The sequence below is a fragment of the Notechis scutatus genome, chromosome 2 (assembly GCF_049901735.1).
Source record: "Notechis scutatus isolate UNSWTSFEM ecotype Mainland chromosome 2, rNotScu1.2, whole genome shotgun sequence".
NCBI classification, from domain to species: Eukaryota; Metazoa; Chordata; class Lepidosauria; order Squamata; family Elapidae; genus Notechis; species Notechis scutatus.
Window position 1 is genome coordinate 159,786,492 of NC_142010.1, and position 14,143 is coordinate 159,800,634.

General features: G+C 47.0%; 1 protein-coding gene across 15 annotated transcripts in view; it reads left to right on the forward strand.

Annotated features, from left to right (window-relative positions):
- The window catches only part of ATG4D (autophagy related 4D cysteine peptidase), a 29,670-nt gene that overhangs the window by 10,966 nt on the left and 4,561 nt on the right, over positions 1 to 14,143 (forward strand). For all 15 annotated transcript variants that reach the window (XM_087957105.1, XM_087957104.1, XM_087957110.1 and 12 more), the window contains 5 exons: positions 4,745 to 5,078; positions 9,965 to 10,029; positions 10,158 to 10,306; positions 10,743 to 10,821; positions 11,896 to 11,972. In XM_087957105.1, the coding sequence (XP_087813231.1) occupies positions 4,745 to 5,078; positions 9,965 to 10,029; positions 10,158 to 10,306; positions 10,743 to 10,821; positions 11,896 to 11,972 (704 nt within the window). The remainder of the gene's footprint in view (positions 1 to 4,744; positions 5,079 to 9,964; positions 10,030 to 10,157; positions 10,307 to 10,742; positions 10,822 to 11,895; positions 11,973 to 14,143) is intronic.

Below are 14,143 nucleotides of genomic sequence, written 5' to 3' on the forward strand. Positions count from 1 at the left end.
TTTGTATCGGTTTTTGAAATTGGCAACGTGACCAGATTTGTTTTTCCTCCAGAGTGATCTCTTTTTGGATTGAAGTTTCCTTATTGATATGGGTAATCTGCTTTTTTGTTTTGTTTTGGGAGTTGTTGTTGGTACATATAGTTTGATGACTCTTTTGACTTCAAGTAAAAATATGTTGTAATGGTCTTCAACAGTATTGCATCCAGTGAATAGAGATTGCCAATCCAGGGATGAGAGATCGTTGTCTATAAGATCATAGTTGCCTTTTTTGAAGTTACAATTGGGGATTACATCATTGTGGTGATTTTTGTGTGGACGTATGTTGAGACAAAAGTCAATCATATTGTGGTCACTACTGGAAAAGGGTTCTTTAGTTTGTATTCCGTAAATTAAATTCAAACTATTGCAGAAGATGAGATCGAGGCAGTTGTTTAGTCTAGTGTTGTTGGTTACTAGTTGTTCCAGTCCCAGATTTGTAATAGCATTGTAGAAGGTTGTGTGTATGATTTCAGTTGTACAATCATGTTGTACAGTCTGTTGTTGTTTAGCCATGGAAATGCAGGGAGCACTGCCTTCAATGCTCCCACCATCGGGTCTCCTCCAAAATTGTCACGGCACCGGGTTTAGCTTCTCATGTTGGCTTGGGCTGCTGGTTGTGAGGAAAGGATAATTGTGTGGATTATCTCCTCCTGGTGGCTGTTGAACTGCAGCTTTCTGGACAAGGTGTCAGTGAGTAGGTTTTCTCCCCCAGGATGTATTTTAATTAAAACTTAAATGGTTTGAAGTACTGGGCCCAACGGACTTGCTTAGGTGAGAGTTTACGGGGCATTTACAGTGCCCCTAGGTTTTTGTGGTTAGTCCAAACCTCAAATGGCACCTGGCTTCCTTCTAGCAAGTGTCTCCAAGTAAGGAGGGCCAACCAGACTGCATAGGCTTCTTTGTCCCACATGGCCCACCTCTTCTCAATGTTGGTGAGTTTATTGGATGTGTAGGCACAGGACTGCAGCTGACCCTGAGCATTAGCTTGCAGTAACACTGCTGCCACAGCCATGTCACTGGCATCAACCTGGACAACAAAGTGCTGAGGATGGGCTCCTCAGCGAACAGTTTCTTTAGCTCTTTGAAAGCCTGCTGACAGTCTAGGGTCAAAGCCAGTGGCTGGCTAGGTCACGGCATAGGAGTCCCCTCCCCTCAGTCTTTAACAGTTATATAGCTAAGAGTTTTTTCAAGACATGGCATACTAGTTTGATGTGTTCTTCCAGAGCAGGGGTGTCAAACTCAAGGCGGGGTGCTTAGATCTGGCCCACGGGACCAGTCTGGAAATAGCAAAGGACCAGCCCGCGGTGCCTCTGCTCGCAAAAATGGGGCGCAGGTGGGGCACACAGACCCCTACAACTGCTTTTGGCCTTCAGAGTCCTCCGGGAGGTCTTCCAGGCCCAAAACAGAGTCTGCACAATTGTGCAGGAGGCCTTCCAGACCCAAAACATGACCTCTAGAGTGGTCCAGGAGGTCTTCCAGGTGCAAAACAGAGCCTATGGAATGCTCCAGGAGACCTTCCAGGCCCAAATGGGGCCTCCAGAGTGTTCCAAGGGGCTGTCCTTGACTCAGAAGGTTATAAAAGGGAGGAAAAGTAAAATATTTTACCTTCCAGGCTTGCAGGATTCTGCTACTGTAGCCTATGTCAACAATTTTGTAGTTGTAGTCTTCCTATGGAGTCAGTTTCTTGATCTGGTCTCTCTCGCATAAGGTGATCAAGTAAGTATTACAAAACAAAATCATAGAAATATACACCTCCCTATTTTTATAAGTTTATAAAACCATGTCTATTACTGCACATTCTTTCCCCGCTTTGCTATCCAGACTGCTCCCCTTTCCAATCTGTTAAAGAAAGAGGTGAAGTTCCATTGAGGCATTGAGGAGCAGGGGGCCTTTGATGACATTAAGGCTGCCTTCACCTCTGAGCCCATCTTCAAGCATCCCGATCCATTAAGACCGTGCGGATGGATGCGTCAGATGTGGCCATCTGGGCAGGCTCCTGCAGGCCGATGCCCCTGCAAGCACCTTGTTCCCATGGCACTGAAGAAGAGTTATGACATATGGGACAAGGAGGTGTTGATGGTCAACGTAGTGGCACTAATTGGAGAGGGCAAGTTGAGGTTCGAACTGACCATTGGAACCTAGAACATCTACAGACTGCCAGGACACTGAACCAGCACCAGGTGCGATGGTCACTGTTTTTCGCAAGGTTTGACTTTTGGGTGACATGTCCCTAGCATGCAGAATCAGTGTGCAGATGCGCTGTTCTGCAAGCCCAAGTTTATCCAAAAGGAGGACAAGATTAAGGCCAGAACGGTTATTCACTTGGAATGGTTCATGGCCACCAAGGAGTCCATGGACCTACGGGTCAGGATTCGCAAAGCGCAGCAACAGGATCTGTTTGTGGTGACTCGTTGTTGTGAGTTGGCTTGCAATGGGAAAAATGAGATCCCTTGGACTTACATGGAGGACCTGTTACATTTTAGTGACTACATTCCTGAGGGGGACTTCCATGGCAGTATCCTGAGACAATGTCACGACAGTCCGGCAGTGGGGCACTTTGGGGTCTTCAAGATGTTGCACCGCGTCTCTAGGACATTTTGGTGGCTGTGACTCTGGCATGACGTGTCGGGATATGTGATGTTATGTGGGCAACGTTGACAGCCAAATATGCCACTGGTCTGTTGCAGCCATTACCTATGCTGGCAAGATTGTGGGGGGGCAGTCTCATTAGATTTCATTACGGATTTGCCCCCATCGAAGGGTGCCATGATACTGGTGATCATGGACATGCTCATGAAGATGGCCCATTTTATCCTATATGCAGGTCTCCCTACCACTCGGACAATGATACATCTGTTCATTGCCCATGTGTTTCGGCTGTATGGTCTACTGGATCGGGTAGTGTCTGACCAGGGGGTGCAGTTCACAGCACACTTCTGGCCCGACCAGACCTTTTATAGTCCAAGCTGATGCTAGTGATGTGGCGGTTGCAGCCATTCTTCTCCAAAAGGACTCTCAGAACCGACTGATGCCTTGCGCTTATGTGTCCAAAAAGCTGACAGACACAGAGCGAAGATGGGCAGTCTGGGAGAAAGAAGCATTTGCAGTGCAATGGGCTTTGTTGATTTGGAGGCATTTCCTAGAAGAGGTGATGGAGCCGTTTGAGGTGTGGACTGATCACAAGAACCTTGGGGCTCTAAAGACACCTTGGAAGCTATCACCTAAACAAGTCCACTGGGCTCAGTATTTCAAGCAGTTCAACTTCAACATGAAATATATCCCCGGAGGAAAAAACATATTGGCGGACGCCCTGTCAAGGAAACCCCAATTTGACAGTCGCCAAGAGGAAGTAGTGCAGACTATGATATCAGAGCTCGATCGGCAGCCCAAGTAACCAAGTAACCGAGGCCAAGCCAACCGCAACCCCAGACTCCTGGAAGACAAAATGACAACTGAGTTGAAAGCAGCCTTATTGACCAATCTCTGGTTTGTGGAGCATCAAACCAAATTGACAATGAATGAGGGACTGACTTGGAAAGAGACTATACTTTATGTACCCGCAAATCTAAGACTAATGGTACTAAAGTGTAGCCATGACTCACAATTGCGGGGACACTTCAGTTTCTTAAAAACCGTACATTTAATCAGAAGACAGTTCTGGTGGCCAAAAATGAAACCTGATGTCGAGGACTATGTGAAAAACTGCTCAATTTGTGCCACGATGAAACACAGAACTGGTAAACCCCCTCGCCTCCTCCAACAAGTAGCTGAACCAACACAGCCGTGGGAAGAAATTGCAATGGACTTTATCGTAGAATTACCTGAGAGTGGCGGGAATACGATCATTTGGACTGGTATTGACTTATTCTTTAAGTAGGCTCACTTTACAGCCTGTAAAGGACTTCCATCTGCAAAAAAACTTGCAAAACTGTTCGTGAAGCATATCTATAGCTACCTATTCCTTTTGCCAGGAACAAGTGTTAGTTTTCAGATTACACTCGGCTGTGACTCAGGCTGCTTTGTTTTGAAGATTTGGTTTTGCCTTGTTTTGAGGACTGTCCTTGGCTTGCCCTAGCCCTAAAGATTCTCCTTTCAGACCTGCCTTGCCTTGGATCCCATCTTGTTTCGAGAAGTGCTTTTGGCTTTTTGGTTTGACCTGTGTCCTTGATTGTGAACTGCATTTGTCTGTTGTTTCACTTTGGGAAAACTGCGCCTTGTCTTGGACCTTTACCTTGCTCTGAGTACTGCCCTTTCTTTCTTTCTGGACTTTTGCTTTGTGAACTGATCAGATAATTTATGGGCTGTTATTTGTGGGAGGGTGGATCCTGACCAGTCAGTGGAGGGTCAATTGTTTAACTCTTTCCAGGAGAAATAAAAGACTCTCAAGAGGCCTGCCTAGTCTTGTCCATCTGGGTCATAACAGTTTTTTTGGATTTGTCATCTTCCAGAGATCAACAGAAGACATTTGCATAATAATAGAAAATTTGAGTAGCTCACCATTTATGATACAGATTCTTCCACCAACCAAAATGTGGGTCATAATTTAGTCAACTTCAGCAGGTATGGTATCCACATATACAGTCTGTTACAATGTGTTTGCTATTGAGTGAATAAGTGATACCTTAATTAATTTCTATGGGCTTTGGGGAATTGGATGGCTTGCTATCCTTTCTTATTTTTCTTGATTTTGTGTTTCACTTTTCAGACTGGACCTGGTCAGATGTCCTTATCACTACCAATTTGACAAATATGCAGCCCATGAAAGTTTCCTCTCTACCCTGTCCCAGCATCTCCCATCTGCACCAAACTTCATCCATCCCCACTAATAGGACTATAGGACCCTGGGAGTTGTGGGCTCATCGGCATTCCTGCAGATCTGATGAATTGGAGAAGGAATGCTACCACCGTAAGATTATTTCATGGTTTGCAGATCAGCCACAAGCACCCTTTGGGATCCACCAACTAGTTGATCTTGGGCATAATTCAGGGAAGAAAGCTGGAGATTGGTATGGCCCTTCTGTTACTGCCCACATCCTCAGGTGAGTAATTGGTATCTGAATGAATTTATATTATAGAGATGAGGAAGAACAGGTTTGGGGATCATTAACACTCTCTCAGTGGGAGTCTTTATGGGCGGATATTCTGGTTTGTTTGTTGGTAGTTAAGTTGGGAGGTTTATTGTGTACAGACCACTTTGGATTTGACAATTTTAAAATGAAAATATCCCATTTGAAGTTCAAAATAATTTTAATTTGAAATAGCTGGTCTTCATCTGAAATAGTCTGTTTCAATGACTTTGGTAGTGTTTTGAGTATTCTCAGAGTGACTGAAATAATTTATTTCAAATTTAAAAAGTAGGTGTTTCAAATGGTTAACATTGAAACATTTTGCAAGCTCCTAATTATTTCAGTATTCTGTTGGGTGCCCAGCTAGTTATGTGGAAGTTAGGTTCTCTGCCAAGAATGCTCCATGTTCTTATTTTGGGAATTTTTTGACAGCACAACCAGGGATAATCAAACTCTGTTATCACAAGGTTTCAGAATGATTGACTAAAGTACTAAATGGACCTGCTGGATCTGTGTCTTTAAAACGCCTGCTTAGAATGCAGGGGACTTGTCTAAATTCTCCATAGAGCCGCTCGGAGCATCCAGAGTGGAGGTGCTTCAGACTCCTCTCTCACAGGCTGAGCTTGAATTGAGGAACGCTCCTCCTCCTCCACGTGACTCCACGTAGCGTTCCCCAGTTTTTGCTCAGCCTCGGAGAGATAGGCTGTTGTTAATGAATGCTCCTTGGCCGATTCAGGATTTTTCCTATTTCTCTGCAGAAAAGGTTTGAATTTCTCCTCTTAGCCCCTGCGCATTTGGTAGTGACCCAGGGGAGCGTCTTTCTCGCCCCTAAGGGTATAAAAGCGGGCGGGCTTGCGGCACCTTTGCGCTAACCCCCCCATCCTTGATCCAATTGTCCTCCCTGCCTCTTTCCATGCCGCCTCGTTAGCGGCTCGTTATCTCGCGCTTAAAGCGCCGCTGGTTTTCCCCCCACCTCGAACGCCGATCGCTCAGGAAGAGCCATATCTCTTCTGCGCAGCCCCTCTCGGCACGCTGAGCTAGCCGGAGGAGCTTAACCGTCCCGAGAGGGCCCAACACTTGCTCAGCTCGTGGCCGCCATTTTGGGCGCCGCCTCATGGTCGGGCGCCATTTTGTTTCCTGTTGAAATAAGCTGCGGTCGACCTAGTTCTCATCTGGACCCTCAGCGGGTCAAGAGCACAGTCTATAACTTCGCTATCTGTTAATACCTGGCTTTGGTTGATCTTATTGTTGGCCCTCCCGCAGCCTCACTCGGGGCGAAGTACAGCAGCACCCCCCCCTCCAGTTTTTGCCTGGAGGACAACTGCTGGAGGCCTCTCCACTTCTGGCCTCAGGCGTTCATTCGGCTAATTGGATACTCATTAATCTTTGATCAGCTTTCGTTTTCTTCTCTTGTTGCTATCCACCTTCCAACGGTTGCCTTCTGCCTTTGAGCCAGATCCAGTTATACCAGTTTAACTTATTTAGTTCTGATAAAAAATAAAATAAAAAAAATAATTGAAAATATAAAAATATAAAATAAAAATTTATATATCCAAAAAAACAAAAAAAACAAATATATTTATATATATATATATACTTTATTACTAATATCAATATATATCTCCATATAGTTGTTATCGTAGTACATAATAAAAAATTCCAAAAGGGGGCGCGGACCAGCTCAAAGGACACCCGGGCTTTGTTGTAGGCCGAACCCTAGGCGAGCCAACCGTCTCTAGTAATTTATATACGCTTATTACTTCTTAAAATGGCAGATGACAATTCTTCTAAACGCCCTTCTCTGAAGGCCAAATCGAAGCATTTGCGCAGGCAGGCTAAGGAACCTTCCAAGGCCTCCCAGAGGGATGCCCTAAGGCGCCATAAGGCGTTGGAGAAGGAATTCGATAGGCGATCTAGGGAGTCACGTTCGATGCCTCCAGCCCTCACACCTTCCACTCCCTCCACCTCTAATCAACCCCCCCTCCTCCAGACCACTCTTCCCTATCCAGGCGCGACCTCTCCAAGTTACTAGGTAAGATGGTCTCATGCATTTCCATTGTTCCCTGGGCCCGTTTACACAGCAGATCCCTACAGTGGTTCCTGCTCCCATTTCAAAGATCCGGCAGAAGCATTGAAATCCAAGGTCAAGGTACCTCCAAAGGTCCTCACGTCCCTCCTCTGGTCATTACTTCAAGGAGCCCCAGAGGCTCACCTCACCACAGACGCCAGCCTATCCGGATGGGGCACTCCACGTCAACTCGCTCACGGCACAGGGCAGATGGTCAAAGATAGAATAAAGATGCAGCATAAACTGGCTGGAACTGCACGCTGTCCACCTGGCCCTGCGCAGCTTCCTCCTCAGGTACGCGGACGTCATGTCCTCATTCTCACGGACAACGTCACTGCCAAAGCACACATCAACAGGCAAGGGGGCACACAGTCCATTCAGTTGATGAGAGAGGCCGAACGCCTCTGTCGTCGGGCAGAGTCCAATCTCCTCTCGCTAAAAGCAGAGCATATCTCAGGAGTTTCCAACATCCAGGCGGACTGGCTGAGCAGGGCCACGGTGGACCAGTCAGAATGGCGCCTCCACCCATCCCTGTTCAAGGAGGCGTCCAGACTGGACCTTTTCGCATCCCCGCTCAATACACAACTTCCAAGATTTTTCTCGAGATACCCGTCCCACGGGTCGGAGAACCACAACGCCCTACGTTGTCCCTGGCCACCAGGGCTCCTATACGCATTCCCCCCACTAGCCCTAGTTCCCAGAGTGATCCAGAAACTAATCCACGAGAAGGCGGACCTGCTTCTGGTGGCCCCTTGCCTGACCCAGGCGCCCGTGGTTTTGCGGACCTCCGCAATCTATCTGTAGCCCCCTGGAGAATTCCTCGCGGACAGGATCGCCCTCTCCCAGGGGCCCCTTCTGCATCCGGATCCCCAATGGCTCCAGTTAGCCGTCTGGAGGTTGAGCGGAACCGCCTAAGGAAAGAGAAATTCTCTAGTCAAGTGATTGACACCATTCTAGCTGCTAGGCGGCCCTCAACCACCGGATCTACGATGCCACTTGGAATAGCTTCTGCAAGTGGTGTCATAAAGCCCAAGTTAACCCTCTCTCTCCCCTCTATTGCTCAAGTCTTGGAATTCCTCCAAGAGGGCCTGCATAAAGGACTTTCCCCTAACACCCTGAGGCGACAAGTCGCAGCCCTGACAACTGTTATCTCTTGCAACAATTTTGGCTCCCTCTCCCACCACCCTCGCGTTAGGGCATTCCTCAGAGGAACCACCAACTTATGCCCCCAACTGTTCACAGGTACCCTACCTGGGACCTCAATAAGGTCCTTACTTCACTCACTAAGCACCCCTTTGAACCTCTGAGGAGTCCTCCCTCCAGTTTTTAACATTTAAGGTGGTGTTCCTGGTGGCCATTACATCGGCCCGGCGAATATCGGAAATCGCAGCCTTATCAGTCAGAAAGGACCTCTGCGTTTTTCACGCCCGACTGGGTGGTTCTCCGACCCGACCCTACCTTCCTGCCCAAGGTCGGGCGCGCGGCGGGGTCTCTTTGGCCGGCCCGATTTTTTTCAGAGCGGAATATCATGCCTGATTAAGCGCACTCAACCCTTTAGGAGGTTGAATCCCTATTCCTTTCCTTTCAGCCCAAGACATTGGGTCTCAAAGTATCCCCTTCAACCATCGGTCGCTGGATCAGAGCAACTATCTCCAGATCCTACCTGTCACAAGCTCTGCCAATGCCCAGTGGAATAACAGCACATTCCACCAGGAGTGCGGCTACTTCAGCAGCTTGGGCTACCTAGGCTCCAATCACTGATATATGCCGGGCCGCCACCTGGGCTTCCCGTCTCCCTTCATTAGGCATTACAAGATAGACATATTTGCCTCGGCGGAGGCCTCGTTTGGCAGACAAGTCCTACAGAGGGTCCTCGATGAAGTGGAGGGGCTTCCACCCAGACGGAGTCCCTCCCATGGACTGCCAAGCTTTGGTATGTCCCACTCTGGATGCTCTGAGCAGCTCTATGGAGAATGGGCGTTGGTTCTTACCTGACACGCCCCTTCTCGGCGAGCCGTGAGGAGCATCCAGCCCCACCCTAATTTCTCCGTCTGGTGGGGAATCTTGTTTCGACCAATGATCCATTAGTTGGTTAGGATGAGTACACGGCTTTTTCTTCTCATCCTCGCAAAACTGGGGAACGCTACGTGGAATCACGTGGAGGAGGAGGAGCGTTCCTCAATTCAAGCTCAGCCTGTGAGAGAGGAGTCTGAAGCACCTCCACTCTGGATGCTCCTCGCGGTTCGCCGAGAAGGGGCGTGTCAGGTAAGAACCAACGCCCATTTTGTTGAAAAGAATAACAATAGAACTTTGCTGGCTTTCTTGTCCTTGATTAATTGCATCATTAATTATGAAAAAGTTGAGAAAGGCAATACATGGCAAATCTCACATTTCTTTAGCATCTGAATCTTTCAGAAGCTGTCACCTTGCAAGCCAAATATATTCTTATGAATGGGGAACCTATGCTGCTAGACTAGAATTCCTGGCATGCCATACCATTACCCATGCTGATTCAGTTTTCTGTGAGTTGTGGTCAGCAACATTAAAATGATAAAAGGTTCACAATTTTATGTATTAGGGCAGCAATGGCATCTTGGAAGCTTTTCTGACTCCTACATCATTATGCTATCCCAAACTGAGCCCAATTTCCTTTTTCCCCAGCAAGGAAATTTTTCCATTAATAAGTTTACTATTTGTCAACTCTCCATCCTCCTTCCCATGACAACCATCTGAACTGTGAAAAATTGACAAGGATACTATTTCACTGAAGCGTGCTATTTTGTTCCTGTAGGAAAGCAGTGGATTGTTCTATCGAAGCAGGCAATCTGGTAATATATGTTTCTCAGGATTGCACAGGTAAGTTTGGAGAAGGGGGAATTGGACAGGTTTGTCCTGGGCTCAAGTCTCAGGACAGTCAAAGGGATTTAACTAGCTTTTTGTCCATATAGTTTATGACTGAATTCTCTTCTCTCATATCCCCATAGTGTACAAAGGGGATGTGGGAAACCTAGCCAAGAAGAATAACAGCAGGACTCCATGGGATCCTGAGGCAGAATGGAAAGCAGTCATTATCCTGGTGCCCATGCGGCTGGGTGGAGAGACTTTTAATCCTGCCTATGTGGAGTGCATCAAGGTGACTTGAGAACAGGTGCAAATAGTGGGATACTGGGGTTCACATACAATCCATGTTGATGTCTCATTCTTTTCCAACTGATTGCGTGAAAAGGCTATATTGATTGTGTCTCAAAGTTGCAATATTCTGTAAGCAGAACTGTACAATGTCTGTAGGAGATGGTTTCTGTAATCTCCTTGTATGTATTCCCAGTTGTTTAACTAAGACAAGAAAATTGCTCTTACAAAATCAGCAAATCAGGAATAGCAGTAGACTGAATTATCAGCTTTTCCAATTCTTACCACTTACATTGTCTTTTCCTACATTTGTACATTTGTGGTTGAAAAGTGATAGTCTCTCTCCTAGTCATTGTAGATAAGTACTGGGAGTTGAATATCACAGTAGAAAAGGAACAAAGATTTGGTGGAATTCCTGAATTCTGAACCTTATCCTGCAGGAGCTGTTGAAGTTAGATTTCTGCATTGGAATTATTGGAGGGAAACCAAAACATTCACTGTACTTTGTCGGATATCAAGGTAATGGAATTTAACTGTGAGCCTCAGAAATCTCTAATCTATTTTCCCTCTTAATAATAGGTTGAGCCAAATCAGCTTTTCTAACTTCTACACTAAGCTATATAACCAGTAAATTTATTACCCAAATTCTTAATATACAATAACTTCTGTAATGGTATAAACTTTACGCTGTAATTACCAGTGTAACAGTAATAAAATTTACATGTTTTTCCTATTGAATATTATTTCAAATACTCTAATCCTATTGGACTGAAACTTCCATTTGTAATTATGACACTCTTGGTTTTATGCTTGTTTGGATTGCCAAACACATGAGTAACAGAATAATGGGGTTAAATTTTAATTGGCAATTTACCCAGCACAGCTGAATTTGCAGAATCCATGTCTGACAATCCTTGTTACTTTCTCAAACCAGTAAAAGGAAGTTCACTTTTTCCAATCAATCCATTACAGCTCCAAAAAGCCTTGATGTCATCATTTTTATTTATTATATGGTAATACCCAAACCATTCGTTTTGTGTGATTAAAAATGAGCAATTAAACTAATGAAAGCTGTAAGCCAGTAAAAATAAAAGCCTTCCTAGATATTTGAAGTCAGTGTGGTTGCAATGAAATACCAACAATGCATATGGTAATATAGGTATGGTTTGAAGAATGGTCAATATAAAAAGAAGTAAATAAGCAGGGATTTTTAATTTTTTGGAGCTGCTTATTTTTAGAAAGGAAAGAATCATCTAGTTGGATCTGAATGGATTGTAGCTAAAAAGGCAGTAGTTGTTCTTTGTACTTGGAGAATAAGCCTGCATATAGGCAACTCCTGTCATTTACCTAATAAAAAGTAGAAGTATCCTTGGTAAATGGGAAAAAAGTTAATAGCTATTTGTAAAATTGCTACCAGTTAAGCAGCAGACTAATTCAAAGAGGAGGCATGTGAACCAATTGATGGAAAAAGCAGCTAAGAGCATGTTGCATAGTCCATGTTTCCTCTTCTGACAAGTGCATTTTTTTCAAGTAGAAGATAGTCATACTAAGATGCATTGCTTATTTCTGCCTCCTACTTCCCTTCATGCCTAGATGACTTCCTGTTATACTTGGATCCCCATTACTGCCAGCCTTTTGTGGATACCACTAAGGAGAACTTTCCTGTAGAGGTGAGTATTTATCAATATCTCTTTGAACTTAAGGAATCTAATAGTTGGGAAAATCATGTAAGAAAGCAATTAGAACTCCAGAAACTATCCAATATTAGGAAGAATACTCAGATTGAAGAAAGCATTTTTTTGTTGCTATAGCCCTGTGATGGCGAACCTATGGCACACGTGCCAGAAGTGACACACTGAGCCATCTCTCTGGGCATGCCAGCCATCACCCGTTGCTCTTCTGGGTTCCGGTGCGCACATGCACGCCAGCCAGCTGGTCTTTGCATTCACAGGAGCGCCGGAAACTGGAAGAGCAGCTCCCGGGTGCGCATGTGCATACCAGCCAACTAGTCTTCATGTGTGCATGAGCATTAGAAACTGGAAGACCAGGTGAAGCTGAGCTTCCAGTTTCTGGCGCTCCCGAGTGGCGCACCAGGGAGTTGCTCTTCTAGTTTCCAGCACGCGCTCCCATTTTGGCACTTCAAACAGAATTGTGAATCCCAGGACACCATCTGACCCTATAATATTAATATTTCAAAGTATGAATACCATATTTCCCTGAAAATAAGGCTGAGTCTTATATTTATTTTTGTTCTAAAAGACCCATTGCGGCTTATTTTCGAGGATGTCTTATTTTATCCACGTACAGGAGGCAGTGAGTGCAGGAGCCAACGGAAGTGGGAGTGTTGCTACCACCAGGCTGTCCCTCTCCCATTTGCTTTTCTGCAGCCACAACGTGCCAAGTTTTTGGTGTACCCTGGCCTCTGCCCATCCTGCCTGCTGGCCCTGCTGTTGCTGAGATGTTTCTCAGCCACTGGCCATCGAGTGGCTGCCTGTGCTGCTGCTGGCCTCTTTGCCTTCCTGGCAGTACTGCTCTTGGCGCCCTGCTGGGCTGCTGTGTCTGGTGCTGGTGCAGGACGAGTTGGCCAAGATCTATGACTTCTGGAGCACTCGCCCTGCCGCCAGTGGAGCTGTGCTACCTCACCCACTACCGCCTTTGGGCTGCTCAGTGCTGCAGGTGCTGGGTTACGGGCTGAGCCTGGCGCTTTTTGGGCCTTGGCCCTGGTGGACTCTGCAGCTGTCATGCCAGCTGTGTGAGGTAGGTGTGTGTGAGGTAGGAGGCTGCCCCTGGCTGCCTTTTGGCTCTATCTCATCTATGGGTGCTCTGCCACTGCTGCTGTTGCTGCCTTGCTTTCCGTCCGGCCCGCCAAGCCCTGGCTGTTACCTAGCAGCTTTCAGTACCTCAGGCTGGAATTCCCCACACACCTCACAGGCCAGGCGGAGCACCCCTCCCTCTGCCTGCTAGATACCCACCGCTCCACTCCCCCCACCCATCTGCCTTGTCTCGCCTTGTGAGTTGGCAGCTGCAGCTGGTGGCAGAGCAGCCACAGGTGAGGTAGAGGCCAAGGGTGGCCAGGGGCAGCCCCACACCCGCCACATACAGTCAACACGAGAGCTGCAGCACCCACCAAGACCGGGGCCCAAAGAGCGCCGGGCTCAACTTGTAGCCAAGCACCTGCAGCATCGAGTAGATGTTCCCACTGGTACTCAGTAGCCCGAAGGTGGCAGCAGATGAGGTGGCGCGGATTCACTGGCAGCCGCCGGTGAAGGGGCCCTGTGAGGCAGGGAGGCATTCCAGAGGTCATAGATCTGGGCCGACTCCCCCTGCGCCAGGCAGAAGCAGCCCAGCAGGGCAGTTGAGAGCAACACTGCCAAGAGGGTGAAGAGCCCCGAGGCCAGTAGCAGCATGGGCAGTCACTTGTGCCAGTTGCTGCAAGTGATTGGCAAGCATGTGAAAAGCGAAAAGTGGAACTCGCCTGTCCCCTGCACTGCGGAAGTCAGCAAAATGTAGAGAAGAGCTGCCCTCTCTTCAGGAAAGAGCTAGGAGGCCTTTCAGTAGCAGGTAAAGCTGGGTGTTATTCAGATCATGTCCTGGCAGGTTTTGAAAGGGAGAAAGAGCCTCTCTATGTTTCGCTGCCTTCCACAGTGCATAGGATGGCAAGTGAGTCCCGCTTTTTGCTTTCGACATGCTTGCCGATTGCTTGAAGCAACGGACTGTTGCAGGCAGCACCAGAAGCAGGTGGAGGCAGAGGCGCGGGGCTGCCCACTCTGTTTCCAGCAGCCGCTACAAGCACATTTCAGGCAGCCATTAATTCATCTAATTCTCAGTCCCTCCCAAGCCA